General features: G+C 45.5%; 1 protein-coding gene across 4 annotated transcripts in view; it reads left to right on the top strand.

The window, feature by feature from the left end:
* The window catches only part of ABCA1 (ATP binding cassette subfamily A member 1), a 128,537-nt gene that overhangs the window by 32,882 nt on the left and 71,680 nt on the right, over positions 1–23,975 (top strand). For all 4 annotated transcript variants that reach the window (XM_047701041.1, XM_047701039.1, XM_047701042.1 and 1 more), the window contains exons 4-7: positions 957–1,098; positions 2,436–2,554; positions 19,897–20,018; positions 22,291–22,467. In XM_047701041.1, the coding sequence (XP_047556997.1) occupies positions 957–1,098; positions 2,436–2,554; positions 19,897–20,018; positions 22,291–22,467 (560 nt within the window). The remainder of the gene's footprint in view (positions 1–956; positions 1,099–2,435; positions 2,555–19,896; positions 20,019–22,290; positions 22,468–23,975) is intronic.

Below are 23,975 nucleotides of genomic sequence, written 5' to 3'. Positions count from 1 at the left end.
ATAACGAAGGGGAAGGAGAGTGAGGAGGTGAGTTATGGGATGGGGCTCGTTGTTTGGATGAGTGACAGAATAGCACTGACAACAAAGGTGGCTTCACAGATGATATCTGACCCCAAGTTAGCATGTTTATTAGGTGCCCTTGAAGAACTTTTGAGCTGGCAGAGGAGGAGAAACCAGCAGAGAACAGTACCTGAGGGGACTGAGAAGAGTGAGCACAAGGGAAGCCTCAGATATAAGGGAAGGAACATGGATTGGGATCATGAAAATGTGGGTTCCACTCCCAGTCCTGCCCACTGACTTCTTGAGCATTTTTTAAGAAAAGATTTTATTTATTTATTTGAGAGAGAGAGAATGAGAGGAGGGGAGGGACAGAGGTAGAGGGACAAGGAGACTCCCCACTGAGCAGGGAGCTGGACGTGGAACTTGATCCCAGGACCTCAGGATCATAACCTGAGCTGAAGGCTGATGCTTAACTGACTGAGACACCTTGGCACCCCTCCTTGAGCATTCTTCACCTGCCACCTCATCTTGCTGTGGTTTCCTTAGAGCATGAAGGAATTGAATCAGGCCATTCCCAGGAGCCCTCCAGGTCTCTGGCAGGTGAGGCAGGCAGTGGAAGGTGAGATAAGTGTTGTCAGGTACTTGCACATCAGGCAGTTACGGTGTGTGGTCTACTCTGCCCCCCTCATCACTTCCCCAAGGCTGAGGTCATGAACCCCATTCTACAGATGATGCAAGTAGATTAAGAACTTCTATCTGATGCCAAGTTTCCAGCTCAGGCTGGGATCAGTCCAGAGGTGGCAGGTATCTGGGATGTGAGGAATGGGACAAACACATTTGGGTTGGAGCAATGTGTGGGTGCAACCAAAAGAGATAAAGGAAGGTTCCTATTGAGTCCCGAAAATCACCTCAAAGAATTAATGTTTCTCTTTGTGTTTTTCTTCTTGATTTCATAGGCCACTTTCCAAACAAAGCTATGCCCTCTGCAGGAACGCTTCCTTGGGTTCAGGGGATTATCTGTAATGCCAATAACCCCTGTTTCCGTTATCCAACTCCTGGTGAGGCCCCTGGGGTTGTTGGAAACTTTAACAAATCCATGTAAGTACTATATCAGGTTTTCTTTCCAAACTTGTCAGTTAATACTCTTCCTTCCCTTTTCAACCTCTGGAGAATTTTGAATGGTTCAATTTGAGTGAAGTTGCTTTTGTAAAGGTTTGGAGAATGAGGGCAGGGAGAATTGGGGCCAGAACCTAAGACTGCGGATCCTACTTTGGTGCATTTTAGGAGTAACAATATGTAGCTTTTATGACAATAAGACTCCTGTGGTTGGGGGGCCATTCTTCCAAAAACTGGTCAGTAAGTAGAGAAGAGGGAGGCACAGCATGTCAGCTCTGCCCATTCATGATTAGCCTACTCACTTAGCCACATTTCCTGTGCATCTGAACTGGCTGGTCTAGGCACTGGGGGAGGTGGTACGGAGATAAGCACAGGAGGGGACCTGCCCACAAGCAGCTCATAGTCTGGGCTGGGCGAATTTGTCCCTTTGCTTCCAGATTCACTCTTACTCTGTCACTCCCTGTCATACTGCAGTGTCCCAATGTCTGCAGGTCTCTCTCTTCTGTGGCGTGAATTCCCTGAGGGCCTGGATGTTGCTTCCTTGCTTTTATCTTCCTGGCTCCTGGGTCTAATACTGGACATAAACATGGACTTAATAAGTGTTTGTTGATTGAGCCATTGAAGATTCTTGGAATGCACGGAACCATGGCATGAGCTTGAGTGGACAAAGGACTGTAGGAGATGTATCAGGATAGTCCTGAGGAAGCTTTGCAGAGTCAGACGGGGCCACATTATAACGTCCATGGACCCTAGACTTTGTAGCTTTCAGGGACCCCCTCCTTGCACGCAGAAATATTAAAAATTTTATTTGATAACTGTGTTGGTATAAAGATGACTATAATCCAGGTTGGATTCATGATCATATATGTTCATTCTGAATTTCTGGATTTCATTTTTTTCATTCTGATTTTAGAAGGTAGTAAACTTTTTTGTGGACCCTAAGAGCATCCTGGGCCCTAGGCACTGTGCCTACTGGGTCTCCTGGATAAGTTGGCCCTGGATATGTATGTGTGTGGGTGGGGGTGGGGTGGGTGTGAGGGCTTCCTGGATGGAGGCACATGGGCTGGGCCTTGAAGGGTGGTAGGATTTGATTGTGGGGACACACAGGAAGAGCATTTGGGGCAGAGATGGTGGGTGGGTGGGTAGGAGCCTGGGGCATTGGTGCACCTAGGTGTGGGGAGCAGTAGGAGTGGACCAGGGCTGGCCCGTGGAACACCTTGTAGCCAGGCGGGGACATGTTTTCCTGACAGATACTTCCTTCAAGCAGAGAGGCAGCGGGTCTAACCAGGGCTTTTCTTCTTTTCTTGCACCCTCTACAGCGTGTCTCGCCTGTTCTCGGATGCTCGACGGCTTCTTTTATATAGCCAGAAAGACACCAGCATGAAGGACATGCACCAAGTTCTGAGGACATTACAGCAGTTAGAGAGTTCCAGTTCAAGTAAGCAAAAGCCTTCTGTGCTCTGGCTCATAATTGGAAATCGACCTACACGGGGGTGAGAGGGCAGCCCAGGTGGCCTGGCCCTTGCTCTTCAGTGCTTTCCTAGGGAGCTTTCCTCCTCAGTGGCTGGGCTGTCTGGCCTCTCAGCTTCTCTGCAGGAGGTATTTGAGAAGAAACTAGGAAGACAGTGAATGTGCTGGCCTCCTCTGGGGAGACAAAACAGAAATCACCAGAGAGGAATGGCACAGGCCTGGCATTAGGACAGTTGAGGGGTACAGGTTGCTGCCAACTCCCAATTTTTTTTTTTTTTTGGAGTTGCCTGTATGGTTGCAGCGAATGGACAGATTTATAGACGAGGGATGCTTATGTGCACGTAAGAGCTATTAAAGTTGCAACTTGAATGGATAGGTGGAAGGTAAGCCTTTATTTCTAAAAGGGAAATGCAGTTCATCTTCCACCTAGTCATTTGATTTCATGTTGTTGGGCACTTGACTTTTGATCTTTTAAAAGTGAAGTCTTCATCTCTGATCTGGTTAAGTGCCCAGGGAGCTCCTTGCTGGCCACTGAGGAAGTGTCCAAGGAGCAGGCATGGGCTGCAGAAGTCATGGAACAGCCTGCCAGGCAGTGGCCAGCCAGGGGGACAGTCTCCTGGGCGTGGGCAGTCACGGTGTGCCTGGTTTGTAGAGAATTTAAAAGCAGTAGTGAAGCTGACTAAAAAGGGGTCTGCTTTTTGTCATCGCCATGTACCGGTGATTCTAAACAATGTCAGTCATAAATTACTCTCCATCTTGGGCCAACTGCTGCTCTACTTTAACCAGGAAAGTACTTTTTACTCAGTTTGGTGTTTTAGGAGGGATGGGGAAGGTCAGCTTCTGCTGAAAAGCCTCACAGTTTGGGACCCACTTGGCAAAAGAACAAGTGGTATAAAGTGCTAAACTTTCCACCAGACTTAGAGCCTTTTCTTGGGAAGACAGAACTGTGCTTTCCGTGGGCAAGAGAAGAGGCATTGGGCAGCATGGTGCCCGATGGGCTGGGGAGTCGTGTGTGGGTGGCAGGGAGCAGGTGTCACTTCCACTCAGAGAGAGGCCTGGCTGTGCTTGGTCTCCTGGGTTAGTTGCAATGAGCTTCTGGCTGAACCTCTCTGGGCTGCATGGCCTGGCCCTCTGGGTGCTCTTTCCTTGCCCTATAGGCCCCTGACCTTGCACACACACCTCTGTCCCAGCATAGGACCCAGAGGTTGAAGCCACCAAAGTGTCTGTCCTTTCTGATCCGCAGGAGGGCCCCTGCCTGGCAGACCAGAGACAGAGCTGGGGTTATTTCTCCTACTGTGGAGACTCAGTGTGTCCCATAGAAAAGAGTGCTAGGGTATATTACTTTGTAGCTTTGTGACTTTGTGAATAAGTCTTTAGACCCCTTGAGGCTACTCTTCTCATCTGTAGAGTGGGGACAATAGGAAAACCTATCTCATAGGATTATTGTGAGGAATAGATGAGATAACACATGTAACTGCTTCAAAACAGCACTGGACACAGAGGAAGCACTTAGGGAATACGAGCTGTGATTATTTTGCAGTGGTGACTTGTTGGCCAAAACAGTTAACCTCTCTGAGCCTTAATTTCATCAGCTGTAAGATAAGAAAAACTTGCGATGTAGAATGTCAGACCTGGCACAGTGTAGATGACACATAGTAGATGTCCAATCAGTGGGAGCCACTATTATTCTTAGGTGTCAGTGAGGCATTCTTGAGGACCTGGCCTTGCCCTTCTGCCTCTCAACGTCATGGCTAGGGAAACCGATTAACGGACAGAGCTGTTTCAGATCTTAGTGGGGAGTTCCTTCCACACAGATCCATTTTTCCTCTTTGAGCAACCGGAGACATGAGTTAGGGTGGAGAAGGCAAGACAAACCTGTGTCCAAAAAACTTTCTCGGCAAAGCTCTGAAGAGAGGATCTCCTCTGATTTTGATTATATTATATCAATGCTTATTACTTACTTCTGCCTTCACCTAGTCCATTCCCATCTCTGCCCTGCAGCTCCTTCCTAAATTGCTCCCACCTTTCTTTGCCTGTCTTGCATCACTAAGCCAGGCCTCAGGCTGGAGGGAAATACACAGAAATGTTGCTTCTTCCTAGATGAAATCAGTAACTTTTTGCTGAATTTCAATAACACTCTAGATTTCAGAGAGAAGCCAAGGCTGGGTTATGTCAGTATAGATCCTAACCTAGATACCTGTGTTTTTCTGCACCAATGGCCCTACTTGCAGTATGATAATGGGCTTAGCCCTCTTAAACTTCACTGTTAGGATTGGAAGCATCCTTGGTCTCCAGTCTTGCCCTCATCAACCTTCTCTACCACACACCCTCTCCCTATGATGGGACCCACCTCTCACATAGCAGCTCATTTTGGGTAATAATAGCTCCAGTTAGCAGAACATATTCACTACCCTGCTATACCTTCCAGTTGATGAGGTTAATTCGATTTCCCTTGAAATATTTAAAGACAGCTCTTGTGGTTTTTTTCCCCCTTTCTTCCTGAAGTCTTTAACTTTTCTAGGATAGATATCCTCCATTCTTCTTCTGGAATATATTTTCCTCCCTGATTTCTGCCTTTGTTCTGGCTGTGTTTCAGTGTGTTTATGTCCTTGAAGTTTATCAGAAATTACAATGGTTTTCCAGCATGGAGTAGAAGGGGATTTTTGCTTCCCTGTTCTGAGCACTCTACTTCTATTAATGCAATCTAAGATTGCATTGGACTTTTTGGCATTCACGTCACACTGTTGACTCCTATTCCTCAAGCAGTCAACCAATATTGCAGTCTTTTAAATACACAGTATTGCAAGTTACTTGTTCTCCATTTCTTAATCATGCTGTTGGCCCTTTAAACCAAAAGGGAAAACATCTCTTTCCTTTCTATTTTGCATTTTTAAATTCCCTGTGTTGTTTTGTCCTTCCTACACAAGCCATTTTAGATTCTGATTTTGCCATGTGTACATTTGCTGCTGCTTATTGTTTCCTGTCATGTAGGAATTTGATAACTAGCTCTTTTTGTTCTCATCCAGGTCATTAATAACTGGACTAAGGCGGGAGGTTTGGATCAGTCCACTGGAGACTGATAACCCCTTGGGACTGCTCCTACTCAGGCTCTTACAGATTCACCAACCTATGGTGTCATCAGTGCTGAGCCCCTGCCTTGTGATCTAGTTGGAGGACTTGTTATTTGCTGCAAGTTGGATTCATTGGACTATCCGTAGATAATGTGTGGATATGGAGGTCTGGACTCAGTGATACTGTCTTCTAATGGTTTCCTGGACTTGAGCATCATTTTATTTCTATTTATTGGGTGAGAACTTAGAGGTCTTTTAGTTCATTTGCAGATAAATGGGTTGACTCAATCAATCATTCAGCCAATATTTATTGAACCTAATATGTGCCACCCAGTGTTCTAGGTGCTGGGACACAGAGGTGTTCAAAACAAAATGTATCCAGTTCATTTGGAACTTCCATTTTAGAAAATAACCTGATCTAGAAGGGGGAGTGACTTTTCCAATTTGCACAGCCATGAGAATGTTATTCTAGGAACGGAGCACAGGTAAATGTCTGCTGCTCCACGAAATTCTCTTTCTGCAGTGCTATCTTCTGCTGTTCTAGTAATCTTTTACCTGAGAAGATCTCTAGTTTTAAGGATTAAATCACAGACGAATCTAATTATTCTTGAAACCATCCTGATGAGAAACCCATGTAAGAAGCCTCACAGAGGGGCCTTTACCTGATTTTCTCATCACTGGAACTTTTTTGACATTCTGTTACTTTCTTCCTAAACCTATAACTACACAGGTTGAGCAGAGGTTAAATTAATGTTTGGGAATCCATGTGAAGAGCATTCATTCTTCGTAAGTCCCCATCATGACTATAACACAGTGAAAATGTAAAAACTGCACAAATTCTTGGACCTGTAGAAAAAGTGACAGGTGTAGATTCTGTCTCTGAGATGCAGACTGGCAAGGAAGAGTGTTTCTCTGAGTGTGTTTGATGTCATATCTGAGATTATTTCAAGAAGTGTACAGATGACAGCTTTTAATTTTAACCCCTATCAGATTGCAACTTCATGGGTATTATTGCTTAGGAGGATGTTAAATGGAAAAAGTTAATTTAAAGAATACATTGTTTTCTGTGCATATGATAAACTTGTGAGAGCAGTTTGTAAATAATGGAGAATTGGAAAATGCTGGTATAAGAGAAAGAATTTGGGGCTTTGTGTGAAGATTCATTTTGGGAACAAATTCAGGCTCTAACCCTCATTATCTATGAACCTTGAGCATGTTTAGATTATCTCTGACCCTCAGGATACCTAGAAAATAGAGGTTACCCAAGGGTCATTGAACATGAGATCAGATGACATCTATGAATGGCTAATAGTGGGGCACAGCACAACTGACACACGATAAATCTGAGTTGTCTCATCTCTCTTCTGTTCCTGGTGGACTGTTTGGTTTTTTATCAATTTGTTCAACCTCTCTGGGCCTTGGCTTTCCTTGCCTTGAAATTGGAACTTTGGCAAAACAACCTGAAAATGTTTCTTCTTGGAAACTTGGTCAGTTCTTGCAAGGGGTCGGGGGGATCAGCTGGGACCAGCCAGTGACGTGAGCTATCCCCTAGACTGTAGTTCTCGAAGGTAGGATGGGGCCTTATTCATGGCTCTATCCCAAGCATTAGCATAGTAGCCAGTATGTGGTAAGCAATCAGGGGATCTTTGTGGAGTAAAAGCGAGAAAAAATACCTGCCCTTTCTCCTTCACAGAGTATTTTAAGGATCAAGTGAAGTGCTTGGAAAGGTGTAAAATCCCAGCATGTGTAATTTTCTAGTTAATTCCCTTGTGTGAACCCAAGTCAATCAGGCTAAATAATAATGACAAAGGTTCTTCAAATAGTCTCAGCTTGCTTTCTTCCACAAGGTTCACTCCAGAACATTCTAGGACATGCTGCCGTGAGCCTGGAGGCTGGAAGTAGATTTTCTGAGAAGCTAAGGAAGGTTCACCCTCTTCAGCCCCTTCAAAGGCCCTGGGAGAGATCTTAGCTATCAGAAAGTGTCTCAGTAGGATTTTTATTTATTTATTTATTTATTTATTTTAAAGATTTTATTTATTTATCTGACAGAGAGAGATCACAAGCAGACGGAGAGGCAGGCAGAGAGAGAGAGAGAGAGACGGAAGCAGGCCTCCTGCTGAGCAGAGAGCCCGATGTGGGACTCGATCCCAGGACCCTGAGACCATGACCCGAGCCGAAGGCAGCGGCTCAACCCACTGAGCCACCCAGGCGCCCCTCAGTAGGATTTTTAAAAAATACTCTTTTTCATAGAGAGAGCCTCTCAAATCGTGTCAGGCTCAGGCCTCACAGACCTGCATCTGCTCTTGCCAGAGGCCTTGTGGAGACAGGAAGAAGTGCCATCTTTTTTAGCCTCCCTCCTGGCCCTTCTCCTCAGGCTCTGTCATCACCCCAGCCCTCCTGCATCTCTTTGGTAAATCCGGGAGACTCAGATGGGGTGACTAGCTGACTGACCAGAGCCAAGGCCTCCCCAGTGGGGCTGGTGGCACTCAGATTAGGACTGGGCTGGAGAAGATGTCCTTATGCTTTCCGCTCTGTCTTTTCTACTTATTTCCTTTTCAGCTATTTAAATGCATTGGTTAGTGCTACACACCACGAGGCTCTTCCTACTTCCTCCTCAATAATTCTGCTCATATATCCACTTTACCCCAGTATCTCATTCATTCCCCAAATCCTGGAATTTCCACTACACACACTCCTTCATCTGTAAATGGCCCCATGGCCCAGTCCAGGCTGATCTTGAGTTTATACCAAGCACCATCAGCGCTTCCTGCTTGGCTGGAAGCTGGGAAGTGTACATCCTGGGGCCGAGTCTTGGCTTCCTGGGTGGACCATCCTCACATCCCTGTAAGAAGTTCCCAGCTCCTCCACTGTCCACTGCTTTAGCCCATGGCTGCTCCCTCAGCCTCACCATGGCTTATCTGCTCCAGGACAATTCCTGTGCTTGTGGAGGTGCCGTGGAAGTTCTCTTTTTCAGCTCTGACCGGCCCAATGGAGAGGATTACGGGTGAACGGGGGAAGGTTCTATGGTGTAGCTGGATGCCAGATCCCCAGCCTCCCCTGTGTAAGAGACTCAGCAACTTCCATCCTTAGCCAAGACCTTAGCTCTCCAGGGGTCAGGCCCTGTCCCAAATTACAGCCACCCTAATGATTTCTAACAGAAGCTGGGTAGGTGTTCTGTGGGACTTCAGAAGATCATCTTCTGGACCCACTGAATCAGGCCAGTACGGGTAGGTGGGACAGTTGAGAGACGGCTTTCAAGCTGTATACACAGGGCTGGCAAGTCACACAGTTGTGTGGATGCCGTGTATACTGCCGTCCATGTGAATGACACTCCCCCTGAGAATTACGCTCCCTGGAGTTGGGTATTGCCTGGCCTATGTGGCTTTTTGCTGTGGCCTGGAGGACCTATCTCAGCACCTCCCAATGAGGACTAAGGTGACAACTGGCCCCCCACTGCGCCTGGCCCAGGGACTTCTGAAATGCCTTCTGTCTGGGATGTAGAGCCCAGTGAAGCTTACAAGAACTTTTCTAGGAAAGAACAAGGAAGAGCTTTGGTCATTTTGTCACTGGGGTGGAGATGTCACTTTGGAAGTCATGCCACATCATGGAGATTGAGTTGGAAAGTGGCAGGCATGGAGGGGAGGTCTAGGGCAGGGCTGTGTGCCCCCCAACATCTTGACCTGGGCCTTGAGTTTCTCTGTCTCATCAGCTAGATTTTATATGTCAATGCCATAGGTGCCATTTTCTGTATGTCCATGGGGCAAATCTGGTTTTTTGGGCCTTTCTGATGTGGCTCTGTAAGATTTCCATGAAATAAGTCCTCGGGTTATGCTGGATTTTACTTAGGGAAATGGGGCCTAACTTTCTGAGTGTTGGATTTACTGGTAATACTGCGTTCTCACCCTGTGGACCTTTGATTCTGCTCTGATCTTTGAAGTCAGTCAAACCTGATCCCCTGAGGGCAGGGCAGGCTTTCGTGACATGGTAAGGTAGTTGGCTGTAGCAGGGAGTTGAGCGAAGACGATATAAAACCGTTATCTTGTAAACATCCACTGGGGGTAGTATAATTTAGCGCTAAGTGAACACTTGGCAGCTGGCAGCCTTGGTTCAAATCCTGGCTTTTCTGCTTATCAGCTGTGTGACCCTGGATAATTTCATAACATCTCTGTCTCAATTTCCTCAAAATGGAGATACCAGTGAGCTAATATGGGTAAAGCATTTAGTGCTGTGCTTGGCACGTAAGAGGCATCAGGCTTGTACTTTCGTTCACCACATGGAACTATCATCATGGGAGGTAGGGGAGTTTGTTCCCCCTTTTTTTTTTTTTAAAGATTTTATTTATTTATTTGACAGACAGAGATCACAAGTAGGCAGAGAGGCAGGCAGAGAGAGAGAAGGAAGCAGACTCCCTGCAGAGCAGAGAGCCTGATGCAGGGCTGGATCCCAGGACCCTGAGATCACGACCTGAGCCAAAGGCAGAGGTTTTAGCCCACCCAGGTGCCCCAAGTTTGTTCCTTTTTATGTGCAAGAAGGAGCTGAAGTTCAGAGAAGTGAAGTAACTTGCCTAAAGCAGCATAGCTGGCAAAGGGAGGAAGAGGGCTGGAACTTCAGTCTTTTATACTTTGCTGTTACTACATCCTAAAGAGAGCAGCCCTGGGGTAGCCAGAAACTTCCAAGGTCACAGGATAACAGGGTATGGATGGCTGGCATCAGCAAGGAGACAAGAGGGCTTCTGGGAGAAATACCAGACTTTCTCCACTTCCCAGCTTCACTGGGGAACAGGCATGGGTGGAAGGTTCCCCAAGACCCATCTAGAAAGAACATCCTGTGACTCACAGCCATTTCTCCTTCCCTGCCTGAACCCCTTCTTTCCATCTGGACAGCCACCGAAGTTGAGGCTGCAGCCCCACACTTTGTTTTCTGCCCTTGTGGGCCCTCTGTGAGTCACCTTTTGGGGAGATCTGATGACATATGTGTCAACATTATAGCATCAGACTGGAAATTTCTTGAAATCTTTGCATGATTGCAATTCACGTTCTGCATGCACTTGTTGAAAGCTCTAATCTAGAGCCTGGGGTTTCATATTTTGGAATCTTTCCGACCTACTGTGAGGAAGTTTTCCCAGACCTGTCATGGCCAGGCTGTGTTCTGGAGCCTAAGCTGCTGGTTTCCATCCAGGGTGGGGGTCTGGCCCCGGCTAGGCTGTAATCAGGTAGATGCAGTGATGCACTGCTATGTTGAAATATTACTTGAACTAAATTGAATCAAAGGTCAACTTTACCCAGACAAGAATAGAAAATACAATTACACTCAATTACAGGACAGCACGTACCCTGCAACAGCAGACTGCCTTTAAAAAGTTGGATTGTTAACATCAAGAATGGTATTTCATGTGTCTTGCTTTTCCAGTACAAGATTTATTTACCCTGTGGGTGGGAAAGAGCAGTTTGGGAGTCCAGTGTGCTTCTAGCTGAAAGCCTCCCATTTCCTGCCCTCTCATCACTGTTGTGTTGAGGCACAAAAGACAATCTTGGCGTGACACTTAGTCCAACAGATGAAGTTGCAGCAAATAATGATACTATTTTACATTTTAATACATTGTTACATTGAAGGCATAATTAGCAGGTTGGTATTATCTCCATTTTATTGATGAGGAAACTGAGGCTCAAAAGGGACATGTCTGTTGCCTAAGGTCACAGAGTAAAGCCTTGACCCTAAGGCTTAGCATCTTTCCCCCACACCATGCTGCCATGTTGCCTTATTCCAATACCAGGAAGCATGGGGGACATCATCCATTTTTTGATGCCAAAAATGTGATGAAGTGATTTTAAAGAGTAAAGCGATTCATTGAATTCCCCATAAAGTAGAAAGAGCCAAAGCTTTTTACCCAGAGCTGATTGAATTCAAATTTACCACTTGCTTGCTCTCTGACTTTGAGCAGGGTATTAACGCCTCTGGGTCTTTTTCCACATTTGAAAAATGGGATGACACTTCTCGTAAGCTTGTTTTAGGCATTCTAGAAAAAGAATACATATAACAAGTCTGATGCTCTGTAAATGCTAATCACCTTCCTCTGCCCACAAATCACAACTTTGTCCCTATCTTGATACATTTTATTTGTTTTGGAAGTAAGGGAAAGCTAAGTTATTTATACATTATATATATGAACAGTTATTCCTTAGTTCAGCCCTGGAAAGAATCCCCTCTCAGCCCTTACTTCATCGTAAACTCATCTTCCTTTCCTCTCCTGTGTTCCCTAGACCTCTCGTGGTCCTAGGGCTAGTTACAATCCCAAGCCGCATAGTGTTTGGAGTGTCTGGTTGCATTTACCAGCTCATCAGTGAGCACTGATGCCCCAAACTCTCTTCTTTCCAGCTCTTTTTCTCTCATCTCTTTCTCTTTGATTCAGTCTTTCCTGTTCCTGGACTTTGTGCTTTTCATACTTTTGGCCTCTTTCCTTCTCTTTGTTCTTTGCCTTTTCCAGGCATCTTCTCCCACCTTCACACCTCCCTGACCTTCACTAAGCATTCTCCATGCACAGTGCTTTCAGCTCTTTGCTTACTTTGTCTAATGCTGTCTCTTCGTCTCTACCTCTCTCTCTCTTCAGGCCCAGAATTCACGTGGGCCGACGTGATATCTGTTATCTTTCATCTCATATTATCTTCATTTTCTGCTGGGCTTCTAAAGCCAGCCCAGCTGCCTGTTACCCTCACTGCATCAGGAGTGCTCCTGGCCAGTGTGAACCCATCACCCTTTCCCCTTGGGGCTACTGTCTGCACTTGTTCTTTGGGGACCAGGTTGCTGTTCGGGTTCTTACCAGCTGACTTTAGTCCTCATTCCAGCGTCTACCAACAGTCTGCCTTGCCCACTTCTCAGTAAGACATGGGTCTGCTACTGCCTCAGTAGATGTCTCTCTCCACTCCCTGATTTTAATGTCTGACTGTGGAGTTGCAGACAGGGCTGGAGGCTCACAGGTCTGCCCCCCTGATCCTTTCTCCATCTCCTCTTGGCAAGGACAGGGATCATGTCTCCTTCATAGAGCATCTCGTTATTCCAGCCTTTAAGGAGCACTGAGAAATATTGCTCCTTTAAACCATAGTACTAGTATTTTGGGTTTAGTAGCCATTCCGTAGTTTGTTGAATTAATACAAGCTAATCCTATGTGTAAAATACTTTAAGGAATATGTGTTTTGTAGGGTTAGAGTACTTCTGTTGGTCTCAGGAGAAGACTCCAGCTTCCCTGGCACTTGCCGCGGAGGGTTCAGGGAGCATAACCCTGAATATTCTGGTTTCTCTTGAGACCCCTTCACATAATTGTCATCTGTGACTTTGTCGACATTTGTTTTGAACTTGTTTAAAATAATCTGGGCTCCTAGTAAAGGTAAACCTCCATTTCTAGGAAAATGGGAGGCTCAGAGAGCTTAGTGATCCCTCCAAGGCTACATGACTGGAAAATTCTGGAACTGTGGTTTGAGCCAGGTTAACCGGACTCCAGAACCTGAGACTGTTTGGTTATGCCTAGGTCCCCTCAGCAAGCCCTCACTGAAGTGAAGAAATCTGCTGTGTTGGGAACCCAAACCCCAAAGCAGAGAGGTTCTGAGGCTGTATACACCCCAAGCTCCTGGTCCCCTCTCACCTGTCCTAAGGAGTCACCTAGGGAACAGCTCACTTTGCTGCCCAGAGCCCCCATATTCCCAGAGAAGCCCCAATCTTCCCAGAGAGGAGGGTCCAGCCATCTCAAGGAAGCTGGGGGTAGCTATCCTTGTAGAATAAAGTAGAGCCCAACATCAGGAAAAAAAGAAAAACCCTAACAACAAAAAATACCTGAGTGTGTTTGTTACTAGCCCTTGTGTAGCAGAGAAATGTTTTAAGGTTTTGTTTGCACGGCTGGCCGTACAAGCTTATGCTGAGTAAAGCCACGAGTTAGAATCCATCCTGGTCCCCTCCAGGCCATTGCCCAATTGACGGGTTAGGGCTGGGAAACCCTCCTGGGATCCTTTTAGGAAAAGTATCTGGGGGGTGCCTGGGTGGCTCAGTGGGTTAAGCCTCTGCCTTCGGCTCAGGTCATGATCCCAGGTCCTGGGTTCGAGCCCCACATCGGGCTCTCTGCTCAGCAGGGAGCCTGCTTCCTCCTCTCTCTCTGCCTGCCTCTCTGCCTGCTTGTGATCTCTCTCTGTCAAATAAATAAATAAAATCTTTAAAAAAAAAAAAGAAAAGAAAAGTATCTGGGCCTTGGATGCCGATGTGCTTACGATGTGCTTACTTTCTACGTCTTTTTTTCCCTTCTGCCCCCTCCACCCACTTCTCAAGCTGCTGATTGCTGTGGTTCTTTTTCATGTTGAACAAAAGAGACTACAGGGATCTTGAAACTTGAGCTGGGGACTGGAGGGCACTGACCGAGAGTAACCCCAGCCGGCTCCGCCGCGGCTCCGCGGAGGGCTTCCCTCCTCCGCCTTCCTGCTGGCCCTCCCTCCTCCTCTCGGGCCCTCCCCCTCCTTCCCAGTCCTCTGCTGGGCGGGAGAGGAGCAGAAGCCATGCTAAGTGGCCGAGAAAGCATCTTGCTGGGTGCGGGGCCTCTCCCCTGACCGCAGTGGAAGTATTTCCTTAGCTTGGTCAGTGAGGCCTGGCCCAGAGGATTGGCAAGAAACTGAGGAATCTGCCCTGTTCTTGCTCAGCCCACAAACACACGTTTCACTTGTTTTGTTCTTTAGACTCCAAGATCCTGAATTGTTTTTTTTTTTTCTTTTTCTTCTTTCCTTTGCCCTACCTTCCTGCATGCAAGGCAAAGCGCCTGGGGAATAGAGAGGCCACTGTTTGCTCCTCCAGGTGGGACCAAGGAGGCTGAGTTGCAAGGGTGGGGTATTTTGGTCCATATTGGAGAGATTGCATCAGGAAAGCTCTCTTGGCCTTTTGATAGATAGTGACTCTGAGTCTTCTCTGTGGGCAGCGGGGACTCATGTTGAATTTACCAGTCCAGCTCCGTGATGACCGTGCTCTGTGACAAGCATCTACACCCTCTCAGTTTCCGGTGTAAACTCTTGAGGGTCATCAGCTCTTTACCTCTGAAAAGAGTGCTTTCCCATTCTTGATCTTGGTTTTCACAACAGCTTGTCAATGGTGTTGGCTCCATTTCACATCAGAGGACACTGAGGCCCAGAGAGATAAAGGAAAGGGGAAAAGCAAGGTTCATGGCTCCACACTTAGGAAAGAGCAAAGCCAGGACTTGAATTTGGATCTTGGTGCCTCCTCTGGGCCGGGCACTACTGTACTTTGAAATGACAAAGTCCTGGTCCTTGAGACTTAAAAAAAAAAATTATTTATTTATTTATCTGAGAGAGAGAGAGATTGAGAGAGAGAGAGAGAATGAGCAGGGGAGCAGAGGGAGAGAGAGAATCTCAAGCAGACTTCACGCTGAGTACGGAGCCCTACACTGGGCTGGATCTCATGACCCATGAGATCATGATCTGAGCCGGAACCAAGAGTCAGATGCTTAACCAACTCAGACACCCATGTGCCCCTCTTCTGGCAAAAAGCTGTGTGCGTAGACGAGGGTAGCTCCATCTGCGTGCTGTTTGAGGGAAGCAGAGGAGGCTATTAGAGCACAAAGGATAGCCTCCTAACCCAGCTTGAGGGTGGGAAAGTCTGGGAGGCTTCCTGGAGGAGATGACTCATGGACCAAGTCATTAAAAAAAGGGGGTGGGTGGGTAGGAATTAGCTAGGCCAAAGGGGGAAGAAGGGCTGTTATAGACATTTGACTTTCTCCATATTCTTGGCTTCTCCACTCATTTTCCTGCCAGCTATATAATAGAGAAAATGGAGACCAGAGGTACAAAGCCACCCCACTCTGGCCCCCACTATACTCCATTGTCTTCCCTCGCCCATTTTAGTCCCTAAATCTTAGGTTTTGAGGAATCTTCTGTATGTTTATCTGCTTGTTGATTTATTTATTCGTTGAAGAACATTTATGGGCACCTAGTATGAATATAGCACTACAACAACAGGGTGTCCTGGCTCTGCCATGCTGAGGGATCGCCCCAGCCACAACCTCAAGAGATTTTTGGCCCCTTGTCCTTTTCCAGAATTTGGCTTCAGCCAATTCCCCCCTCCCTCCAAGCACTTACAGACAAGCCTCATCTTGGTCACTTGCATGACCTGTCTTCCTCATTCCTTCTCCTCCTTTACTGACGTTTTCTTCCTCTCACTTATCAGTCTTGAAAGTTCCCCAAGGGCAAGAACTGTGTTCTGAAGCCTTCTCAATACACTTCACTTTGGTACATTGGTAAAGTTTAGTGAAAGAAACCCTTCTCAATAATCAAAAAATTATTACCATTTTTTGAGCATGTATACCATGAGCCAGTTTTTCACTATGCATGCTTTACCGACGATGATCTCCAATCTTCCCATCTTGGGAAGGTGGTGATACTGTTAGTCTTACCTCTTAGGTGAGAAAAGTTGGTCTCAGGAAGGCAAAATGCATTTCTCAAAGCCACAGTCAGTAAATGGCAGAGTCTAGCATCAAAGTTAGGTTTTCCTGGCCCCATATCCCTGATCTTTGTACCACTCCAGTGTTTCTCAAACTCAGCTACAGTCACCTGGGAAGTTGTATAAAATTCTGATACCTGGGTGTTGGCTCTGGAGGTTCTCATTTGATGTCGGGGACTGTAGCCTGGGCATTGGAGTTGTAACACTACCTATTTGAGTGTAACAAGAGCCAAGGTTGAGAAGCAGTGCATTGCCCCACATTGCCTTTCTCTGTCCACGCTGGCTATAGCTGTTGGCGGTCGTATGTGAATCTAGGTCCACGTGTGTGGTACACACGTGACTAGAATGTACTCCTTGGTAGCCAGGGATCTATGGCCTGCCCTGCTGCTCCCCCACCCAGCGATCTCATCACCCTGCGCACATGCACTGCCAAGGGTTGTTGACTATTAGGTCGGCCTCTTGGTTCTTCTGTCTCACCCAGGGGTGTCACTGATAGGCGGTTTGAGTTTGATCACACCCAGCTGTTCTCATCCTCAGAGCCTGTTGACCTAGTGAAGAGTCTTATAAACATACCGAGTCTACTTGCTGGTCTCAAGAGTGTTGCTCATGACCTCGACCTACTGCAAGTGCAGGCTGGGTCGTCCTCCCACACTTCAGCAATCCTACCGTGGAGCGAGGAGGCTGTAATGAAGCTCCGGAGCACAGTGTGCACATTCGGCTCCAGCTTTTCACACTTGGGAGGAATTTGTGGTCCCCGTGGCTGGGGAGGGCCAACTCATGTGTGAATTCTGTTCTGTCCGGGGCTCAGAGATGTCTTTATTTCACCCCTTATTTTACAGAGCAAGGCAGTGGAGACACAGTTTGGGTGAAATGTCCTGGCGAATAAATGGATACAGATCCCAGCTCTACTGACTCCCATTGTGTTGTTTTCCCCATTGTTCCACAATGGTCAGTGTCTGGCTTTTCATGCCGGGCTTCACTTGAAGCCACCAGGTTTCCTACCTTCCTTCTTGAAAGCTATGATTGGGGTGAACACCTGGCTGTTACTTTGTGTCCCTGGGAATATAACAGGGATCCTGTTTACTCCTGGGTTGTAGCCTGGGAATTGTCCTGATATCTCTAGGCCCTTCTTGGTCCTACTCGACTGAAAGAAAATCTGATACTGCTGAGATACTTCTCGAGTCTTCCCAGCCCTGATCTCACCTCCTGGTATTTATGATCTAGCCATCATTTTTTGTAATGACCAGTAATTCTTTGCCAGGCTTTGATCTGGGCACAGGGATACAAAGATAAAACACATATCCTGGGGGCAGCTGGCTGGCTCAGTCCATAGAGCATGTGGCTCTTGATCTCGGGATTGTGAGTTCAAGCCCCATGTTGGTTCAAGCCCCATGTTGTTTGCTTAAAAACAAACCAACCAACCCACATACACATATTCTGTATCTCAGAGGCATAGTCTAGTGGAGATAATATGGAAATAAAAAAAAACATTCCTTAAGGTGTGGTCCCCAGACTCCCTGGATTAGGAGTATAAGGAATGCTTATTAAAATGTAGACTCTTTTTTTTGGTACTTTTTAAAAAATTTAATTTTAGTTTTTCAGTGTTCCAAGATTCATTGTTTATGCCCCATACCCAGTGCTCCATGTAATACGTGCCCTCCTGAATACCCACCACCAGGCTCACCCAGCCCCTCCACCCCCTTCCTTCCAAAACCCTCAGTTTGTTTCTCAGAGTCCACAGTCTGTCATGGTTCATCTCCCCCTCTGATTTCCCCCAATTCACTTTTCCTTTCCTTCTCATAATGTCCCTCCCCCACTCCCGATCCACTATATCAGAGTCTCTAGGAATTGGGCCCAAGAAACAGCATTTTAGTATGCCCCCTAAGTGAATCTTAGGTGCCTTGAGGTTTGGCGACTGTAGGAGTGAGTGCTGCAGTTAGAGTATAGTGTCCTATGTGATGGCCACCACCAGGCTGGCGTTCATGAGCAGGAGGACATCTTCTGAGGAGGGACACTAACTGGGCAAGGAACAGCTTCTTGAAGGTGTCGTGAGGAATACCAGGTGTTAGTATGTCAGGTGTAACCAGACAGTCATTTCTTTATAGGTGTGAATCATGCTTAACTTACCCTTTCTATAGCTCTAAATTATTCAAGTTTGCTTGAGAACATGCCTGGATCTGGCAGCAAAGATGAGAGTCTGGTTGGGCATTTGTGCCCTCCTTCTGCTTTATCTATGCACGTGACCCCCGTTCACCCCCAGGATTAATTCCTGTCCTCTTTAAGCCTCATACTGTAGCCCCATTTCAGATCAACCCTCTATTTTGCTTCAGTTAAATGATTGGGTTTGTAAGGTTTGCCCCCTAGAGGTCTGTTAGTGCCTCGGTCTGTGGGTTGCCGTTTGCAAATGAGCATTGCCTAGTCACAAGGAAAGGGTGGACTGGTTTTCTCTTTATTGAAAGAAGTTGGGTTATTAAGAGAGTTGGGGGCAGAAGGAGAAGTGGACAGTCAAATGAAATAGAGCAGGGAAAATGGTAGCATTTCAGAGTGAGGGGACTCCCACCTAACATCTGGTCAGAAACCTCTCATTTTGGAGAAGCTGAGGTTCAGAAAGAGGATGTGAAATGCCCAAATGACACCACCAGTCGCAGACTCCAACTCTGGGGACTAAAATTCTGGATTTCTGGCCCGTGCTCTTTCTGCTTCACTACACTGGGATGTACCTGGAGGGTTTATTTTTAAAGAGATTCTTTATGAAACCCGGCAGCCATCGAGTCATTTAGTTGGGTTGATTTTTAAATATATGCTTGTGTTTTCTTAAAATCTAGCAGACCTGGGCTTTGGAGCTTTGTATCATGTGTTCCATGGTTGAAATTAAAATGAGATCACATCTGTGAGAGTGCTTTGATATGCGTAACACTTTCCTCCAATGGTTCTCAAAGTGTGGGTTCCAGACCAGCATCATCTGCATCACCTGGGAGCTCCTTGGAAATGTGCTTCTCTGGCCTCATCCCAGGCTGGCTGATTCAGAAACTCTGGGGGTGGAGGCAGAAAATCTGTTTTAACAAGCCTTTAGATGATTCTGTTGTCCACTCAAGTTTGAGAAGCACTGTTCTGCATCAAGAGGAAGATCAGCCTCCCTGGGCTTGTGGGTCTAAGGCTTTAAGTAGCTCCGGTATTTAGCTGAGGTGGCATTTGGGAGACAGGAGTAGTAGTGTTAAGTTCACAAATCTCAGATGGGATGGGTGAGATCACTTAAAAGGTTTGGCTTTTGGGGTGCCTGGGTGGCTCAGTGGGTTAAAGCCTCTGCCTTTGGCACAGGTCATGATCTCAGGGTCCTGGGATTGAGCCCCACATCTGGCTCTCTGCTCAGCAGGGAGCCTGCTTCCCTTCCTCTTCCTCTGCCTGCCTCTCTGCCTACTTGTGATCTGTCTGTCAAATAAATAAATAAAATCTTTAAAAAAAAAAGTTTGGCTTTTTCCTTGAAAAGAAGGAAAGGCTATGTGAGCGTTCACACTGTTTGAGTCTAGGAGCACACTCGGAGTTTGGTTCTTTTAATCTACAGAAAACATACTTTTCATCTCTCCTGTAGGGCAAAGCTCCCTGAATGTCATTTTTCTGTATGTTTCAGCCAGAAGCCTGTGGTTATCAACTGGTTTAAAACGAGACCGTCAATATTAAGATGTTTTCTCCAATTGCCTCATTGTCCTGACTTTTTTTTTTAACTTATTAAATGAAAATAAAATACGTTTCTCGACAGGCTTGAAGCTTCAGGATTTCCTGGTGGACAACGAAACCTTCTCTGGATTCCTGACTTACAACCTTTCTCTGCCAAGGCCTACCGTGGACAAAATACAGGTGGCCAATGTCAGTCTCCACAAGGTAAGCTGCGATGTTCAGCTTCCTCAGTGGGGCTGATGGAAGTTATATTGTTTAAGAGTGTCTGGAAAGAAATGAATAAGCCCCTGTTTTGGTTAGGGTGCTGAAGGAGGTTATTAGCTCAAGTTCAGCTTACCCATTTTTACTTCTCTGCTCAGGGTGGCATTGCCAAACCATTCAGAGAGTGGAATGTGCAACCTGGGGTTGTGGACCAGCTGGTTGAAATAAACTGATTTCCTGCCTGTCAACTGGCATTTGTTGATACCTTCCCCCTAGAAAGGGGGGGAAGTGAATTTAAGATGAATTAGCATTTTAAAAAAATTTTCACAATTCTCAGACCATAACCAGAGTTGAGGATTATTGAACAGAGCAGCTATCTATAAAACCTAAGACAGGAGGGACGCCTGGGTGGCTCAGTTGGTTGGACGACTGCCTTCGGCTGAGGTCATGATCCTGGAGTCCCAGGATTAAGTCCTGCTTCCGGCTCCCGGCTCCGCGGGGAGTCTGCTTCTCTCTCTGACCTTCTCCTCGCTCATGCTCTCTCTCACTGTCTCTCTCTCAAATAAATAAATAAAATCTTAAAAGAAAAAAAAAAACCTAAGACAGGAGACTTTAAAAACTTAATGCTTCCTTTAAGGATGGATAAGAAAATTATATAAGGAGAAAAAAATGTTTTTCCCTTAATTTGTAAAACCAGGAAGTAATATTGGTGTTTATATAGAATTTTAATTGTAGATTCTTAGAAAACTTCCTGTGGCATAATTAAATATCATAGAGCTCCTGCGCAGTGAGTAACAGACCCAGGTTGTATGGTTATCGATTTTCTGAGAAGCTTCCCAAGTTTAGTCTTTGGCAGAAAAGGGCCCTGGTTCTTTACCCTGTCTCACATCTACACACTAGCTTATCTTTACAGTAAGCAGAAGTAGTGGAAATGTTTATGCCTGAAAATAAGATCTTTGCTTTACATGATGTAGAATTTTTAAAATTAGAAAAATGTGCTTACTGCTTTGCCCTTATGAAACTAGGAAAATATGCCTTGTATTTACCAGTTGTATGGTTGGGAGATGGGCCAAAGACAGCAGGCTTATGAAAACAGTTGCATTTAGCACAATTTCCATTTCTCCCTGCCAATTTTGTATCTGCCACATCAGATCAGTTTAAAATGAGGGGCATCCTAAGTGTGGAGGTTGTCCTCGCGTGGTTTTAGGGTCTCTCTGTAGTCCACGCTCTCAGACCCAGATACCGAAGGTAGGCTAACAGCAAGGACTACTTGGGGAAAGGAGTAAAACTGAAGGGTACTTGCATGTCTGGTAGTAGGTGAAAACTTCATGCAAACCGTGGCAGGCCCAATGCTCTGCAGTGTTAGAAAGCTACACAGGCCTGGAGCGGCTTTGGTCCATCACTCACATTAGGTTGTACTGCAAGGAGGTCAAGCCACACTAATTTAAACTAATAGGGGGAGGTAATTTTGGAGTAATGCAGAATCTGCATCATCCGTTAATTCCACAGGTATTTACTGTTGATAATGTTTCAGTATTATGGACTTAATGTGAGCAAGAAAAGCAAGCCCCTCTTACTGAATTTGCTGTCTCATGGGCAGGAAGGACCATGTATGAAGAGGTGCTGTCTGTTAGGCCCAGGAAAGCTAATTAAGTAGAAAAAATATGGCCAAGGAGAGGCTCTCTAGGGGGTCTGGTATAATGAATGTGTAAGAATGATTTACAGTTGGCCTTTAATGAGGCCTTTTCATGAGAGGCTTGGCTTTCTCATACTCTGCTCTGGGGCAGATAAAATGAAGAGTTCCAAATTCTAAAATTGCTTCAACATAGTTTTCCACATCTGTGAAATATCTATCCCTGTAAGTAAATAGTATGAATGCTTTTTTGTCCCCATAATTCAGCCCAACCCCCGTTTAACATATCACAAGTTCTAAAATAATGAGAATGTTTTTCTCTAATAAAATAATTAAAATGGTTTCAGGAGTTTAGACTTGCAATTCCTATTTCCTGAATCATGTGTCCCATTCTTTTGAGAAAAAGAGTTGGACTCAGGATTTCCCTTCATAAGGACAAGAGTGTGGGAGATGATGAGTCAAATACAACATTCAGATTTTAGGTTTCCGGTCAAATTGTGCCATGACACATTCCAAAGGTCCGTAAAGAGATCTGATGCATTCACTATTGTGACAGTGTCCATTCTTCAAAGCTGTACTGACCCTGCCTCCCTTCTTTGTAACCCAGTTTTGCTTATCTTTCTTTGCATAAAACGCTTCCAGGTATTTTTGCAAGGCTACCAGTTACATCTGACCGATCTGTGCAATGGATCAGAATTGGAGGAGGTGATTCAGCTTGGTGAACAAGAACTTTCCAAGCTTTGCAGCTTGCCAAGGGAGAAACTAGATGCAGCAGAGCAAGTGCTTCGTTCCAACATGGACATCCTGAAGCCCATCCTGGTGAGTAGGCCTGCCTCGTGGAGAAGCTTCAAACACTCATGCTTTTGGAATGTGAACATTTTCCCTGGATAACGTAACTTTGTTTTTTTTGTAGAAACATAGGGCTGGCTGGGAGTTTGAGAGGTAATTTAGCTCAGTGGTATCCTGTTCTTTTAAACCTCTGGGACTTTTCCCAAAGGGTCAAAGGGGAAAGAGTGAGTTGGGTTTGCCTTTGAGTCTAAGCGTAAGGTCCTTTGTGACTGTTTCAGAGAAGACCTGTTTTTTATGTTTTTTTTAAAAAAATATTTAAATATTTAATTTTTTTAAATATTAAATTTTTAAATTTAGGGTTGAGTATAGTTCCAGAATGGGTATATTTCTTTGGATTTTCTGAGAGCTCTAGTTGACATACCTCTCCAACAACAGCATTTAGCATTTGGTGTTCTGGTCTCCTTCTTACCAGATAGCAGTCTGATTTGTCAGTAGGTTCTCTTAAAACCAGGGAAAGACCCTGGTTGTGTCTTTCCACAGAAGAAGGATGTGCCTGGAAAGAGACGTTTCTCATTATAATAAAAAGAAATCAGAAACCTTTGGGACTTTGTGGAGCATGATTTCTTTCTAGAGAGATCCATTATCCCAGGTATATTAAGAATGTCTAGTTTTTGGATGCTGTGGCTGGATCATACCCTAGAAAGCAATGTTGGAAACATCTCCTGCCATTTATACACTAGTGACCATCAAGAAGTTCTTGTATCCTACTTGACTCTATGATGGTGCAGCTTCTGCCTGAGATGAAGGTAGTAGAACTCTGTGAGTTCTTGGGATTTTCTGTGGCAGGGTTGATGGTGAACCAGTCAGTATAAAGAGTTTAGGCCTAGTGCCCAAGATTGTTTTTGTTTTATTCCAGAAGTAGCATTTTCTGTTTCAGTTAAAAAAATACTGAGTTGCTTTGTTCAGTGGTCTGTGATTCTATTGGTTAATGTTTCTCTGGTATAATTTCAAATAAGGTCTATACTTCTGAATGGGGATAAGGTTTTCAGTTCCAGAAGGCTGGTCCAAGTGGCTACCTGAGCTCACTGATGTAGACATATGCAGCCTGTTAGCACTTTTTGGGTTGTATGACATAGAGGGCCAAAGGTTATTAGAAATGGTAGACCATTTCCTTCTACAGTTTTAGTTATTTTTGCTTTATTTCTCTGTAAGACAGAAATGTTCATCCTTTTGGCCAGAATGATGCAAATTTTGGAAGTAGGGGTGCTTTTAGAAGACATAATAATTTATATTGGTGCCCATTCATTTTTTCATTTCTGTTTAATTAATAACCACTTACTGTGTGCACAACCCAGAAAATCCCTTCACTCATATAATGTATGGATTGCACTCCAAGTAGAGTGACAGTGTAGCCTTCATGATCTGGTGGTCAGCAGCTTAGGTTTCAGCCTGATGATCACTCCTCCCTGGTTGGGAGGGTTAGCATGACACTGTATATGGAAATGCACCATCAAAACTGTCAGCTACATCGCAGCCTA

The sequence above is a fragment of the Lutra lutra genome, chromosome 13 (genome assembly GCF_902655055.1).
Source record: "Lutra lutra chromosome 13, mLutLut1.2, whole genome shotgun sequence".
NCBI classification, from domain to species: Eukaryota; Metazoa; Chordata; class Mammalia; order Carnivora; family Mustelidae; genus Lutra; species Lutra lutra.
The sequence above is the reverse complement of the archived record's forward strand: the minus strand, read 5'-3'. Positions and strand labels throughout refer to the sequence as shown.